Source organism: Montipora capricornis, chromosome 10 (assembly GCF_036669925.1).
Source record: "Montipora capricornis isolate CH-2021 chromosome 10, ASM3666992v2, whole genome shotgun sequence".
NCBI lineage: Eukaryota > Metazoa > Cnidaria > Anthozoa > Scleractinia > Acroporidae > Montipora > Montipora capricornis.
In genome coordinates, this window is record NC_090892.1 from 53,405,328 (window position 1) to 53,409,248 (window position 3,921).

Here is a 3,921-nt window from a genome sequence, read left to right on the forward strand (position 1 = left end):
ACACGTAAGACGGTATGATTTTGCTGATGACACCTTCTGTTTAAAGAAGTATTTTAATGTAAAAAATACACTTTTGTACGTTTTTGTCTCATATGTTGACCAGATATTCAGTAATTAATAGGAAACGTTGTGGACTGAAGCCGTTCAAGCAGCACGTTAAATATACCATTTTATTGCTCTAACTCACACTGCATTTGCATGCAGGGAGTTTTCATTCACACTTCTTCTGCAGGAGGTTTTATTCATACCCCTCCTCTTCAGCCCGGCCCTTTTTCCGGTCCTGTTTCCGGCCTTTTTCTAATGGTCTGTCTGTTAGTAAACTTGAGATTTAACATCCACTCGAGTTCAACGAGATTATGTGCAGGTTATAAAAGAGTATGTGTCACATTGTAATTCTCCTCTGGGAGAATGATATTTACCCGCGTTTTAACTAACAGAGATAACGAACATTGCCAGAGACTTTTCTAATTTTCTAATTTTCCTCCGGGAAAATGATATTTACCCGCGTTTTGCGGAACGGAAGTAACGAACATTGCTATTGTAGCAACTTTTGTTTCCTTTTTGTTGTTGTGCAGTATACCGTACTGTAAGTCAAAACCGAATGTTAAGCAAGGGTTCGGTGCCTTTTTATTTTCCCTCTTGTGGTGGAAATTCATATTCACTTCGTGTATCGCAAAAAATCATTAATTGCTTGATGAGTCGATACACCTCAAAGTTCCAAAGTTCACTTGGAAGTTTCATTTGATTGGCATGCTTTTTTCCGCGTAAACATCTGATCATGTGATAATATGATTGGCGTCACGTGTAAGGTATAAATAAAGCGGCCTCAGTTGTTTAGGCGTCTTCCATTTGGTAAACGTGTCGAAACGATGGCAGGAGCATTGGTAAGTTATGTTTTCCCTTTTTAAATCGTTTCATCAGAATTAAGACAACTGCTACCTTGCACAGCCTCCTAGGCTCGGTTTGCGCTGGACTAAATAGCGGGTTAAGACTTCAGCGTACTTGCAATTCGCCTCGTGTCGAGACCTAGCCTAGTTTCCCAGGTAGTTCCATCTATTACAAAGTGATTATCGTAAAAGTCGATCAATTGGGCGGTTTACTAATCTCTAGTTGATTTGCTGTCATATCCTTCATTCATCTCAAATCGGTGTGAGAATAAAAACAGAGAGGACACAAGAAAAGAATCGGCTTCAAAACTGAGAACTTTAATTTACCGGCTATAACTGCCAAAAAAAGTTCGTCTTGTGCGAGTTTTACCTCGATGAGTTGTGTTTTACCTTCGTTCGGTTGAATATCATGGCCAAATGCCACATTTTGTTATTCCAGCAAAGCAAAGCTGAATACCCTGCAACATTTATTTTGTTCACTGTGTTTGTATTTGTATCCACGTATCGTCTAGTACGCGACTGACGCGCAAAAACAAATTGCCGGATATCGATCCGTCAGATTCAACAACGAGTAAGAATTTCCAAATCAAAGGCCGTATGCTGTAAACCATCTTTTGTTAATTCTGCGCTATGCGCATATCCGAAAAAGCCATGGAAAGATACCTAAGCTCTTCGGGTGCGTACATCGCACCGCGTGGGATAAAAAAAAAAAAGAACAATTTGCACGCTTCGTTCTTTTATCTGTTGAGCGCGAATCGCACAGACTGAAATAAAACCATCCTCTTGAGCAATTTAAATTCCTTAGATGTACCGCCTAGCCATTCTTCTTTTAGTGGAGTGCTTGAAATAGCGGTTGTATAACGGCAAATTTGACTTTTTCAATTCAAACATTAGCAGTTTAATAAAAATAGAAATAAAAACCAGAACAAACTAATACCAGTTCCTCGACTATTAAATCAGTTGTTCTCTAGTAATTATAAATATCGTTTTTTCCATCACAGATCACGTAACAGCTCTGGAGAGTGTACTTTCTTTTAACGCGAGTTGGACATTTCTAAATGCGCATGGATTCCTTTTAGCAGATTTTTTGAGCCGGTAACTGTATCGTCAAATGATTTGTACTGGGAAGACAACAAGTACAAGCGAACTGAGCTCTATTGAGATTTTTTACCTCAATTCGTTGACAAATTGTTACGTAACATTAACAATTCTGGTTTACGGCTAACATATCCGTTTGGGCCACGGTGGTTATGCAATCTTTTCATTTCTTTGAGAATAAATACCTTCGACATGTTACTTAAATCCTGAATGAATAACGTAATTATAGAAGAACTAACGTTCCACCAACCACGAAATGAAATACAACATGCAAATCACTTTTCTTTTATGCATTGTTTGCTATGCCCTTTTTGCTCTTTAATAGAGTCACGGTTACATAATGGTTCCACTGATAAAACTAGTACTGGAGAAAAATCCAGACGCTATTGCAGTCGAAATGACTCCAACAGCGATAATATCTTTCATCGCTGTGAGCTCTGTTGAATAATACAAATCAAAGGGAAAAAGCTATTGAAGAGTTCGACCACTGAAAACAAATGCAAACCAGTGGTGTTTATGGATTCGAAGCGAGAGTATCCCAGGCAACTGTGCCGGAATTGGTCTTAAAGTGCTCCAACACCTCAGTCGTCATTTCATGTCGTCTTCCTGGAGCGAACGCCACAGAAATGGATGAATTTCGCGTGTCGGCTTGGTTTAGGAGCAGGGATGGCACAGTCGGTTAGTGCGCGGCCTTGGTGCAAGAGGTCCTGAGTTCGATTCCCGGATCTTGCATCCTTGTTTCGACTCCTTTCCTTTCCGTGTAGCTAAGTAGCTTTAAATACCCGTAAAACGGAGCACTGATGGAGAGGGGGGAGTAAAATGAGCGCACCGTCGACCTCAGGTTTGTCAGTTGAATTACTGTTACGAGTTATCGACGTTAAATAAGGTCTACTTTACTTTACTTTACTTGGTCACGGCTCCACAACTTACAAATATTAGGGCTCATTCTAAAGTTGCCCTTGAGCATTGACATTTTGCATTGAGCGCACTCTAAGTTAGCTCCTGGTACGTTTACAGCCATTAAATTTTGTAAGCGGATAAAGTTTAAAAGGGTATTATTTGACAACATGTGGTTGCCTGGTGAATGGCGCTTTTTTTTTCCTCAATAGGGTTTTTCCTCAGAGTTACAACACCTTAAATTTAGTCGTTTGTCGACAGTCTTAACGAATGTACTCGTGAGAATTCTTTCTAGCAAAGATTAGTCCCTTATTTCAGTTTTTCACGGGACATTGGTAAACCTTTTGAGACCATTTGATATTAAAGCTTCATTACCATTAATATTACTCGATTATGTTTTTTTGTTTATCAGGTTTAGTAATCTAGTTGTAAAAGCCAATGGATCAAGTGCGTATTGAGTTTTTGCTCAAGATTTGTTAAATCATTTACAAATATTATTCTTTCAGAGTGTTCTCCAAAACAAAGCTATCAAAGGTACCCCCACATTTAACGACGACGGCTGCCCTTATAAAAAGTTATCACAAGAGCCTTTTATTGTGGAAGTGAAAAAGTGCGCTGCGTTTCAGAAAGATGTATGTCCCTTTAAAAATGCCAAGACCATCAAAGAATGTATCGCAGAATTTTCCAAGGTTCCAGCATCGCACCGCGAGGGCGTAGCTTATGAAGCACTGCTAGATGTGTTGAAGGCTTTTCATTCAGAGTCCAAAAAGGTAGAGAAGGAAGTTGGCGAATGTCCTGCACTTAAAACTAAGGATGGTTGCCCATTCAAGACAGTCAAGCTGAGTGACGGAAAGCCACTTGTGATTCCTGCAGAAAAACTGCTCTAACTTGCAATCCGTGTAACCCATGTTGTTCAATGGGCAAGCAGTTTTAATGCCAAGGTTCCAATTTTTTCAGTTTTAATTCACTTGTAACCTGAAGGTGTTTGTTCGGGGTTTCCGATTTGGGTTTAAACTAATAAAAACCATAAACGATCTGA

General features: G+C 39.5%; 1 protein-coding gene across 1 annotated transcript; it reads left to right on the top strand.

Moving 5' to 3' along the window:
* Positions 1–835: 835 nt before the first annotated feature.
* LOC138018791 (uncharacterized) lies at positions 836–3,921 on the top strand. The gene is made up of 2 exons (XM_068865470.1): positions 836–884; positions 3,389–3,921. The coding sequence occupies exons 1-2, from the start codon at positions 870–872 to the stop codon at positions 3,767–3,769; spliced, it is 396 nt and encodes a 131-aa protein (XP_068721571.1). The 5' UTR covers positions 836–869; the 3' UTR covers positions 3,770–3,921.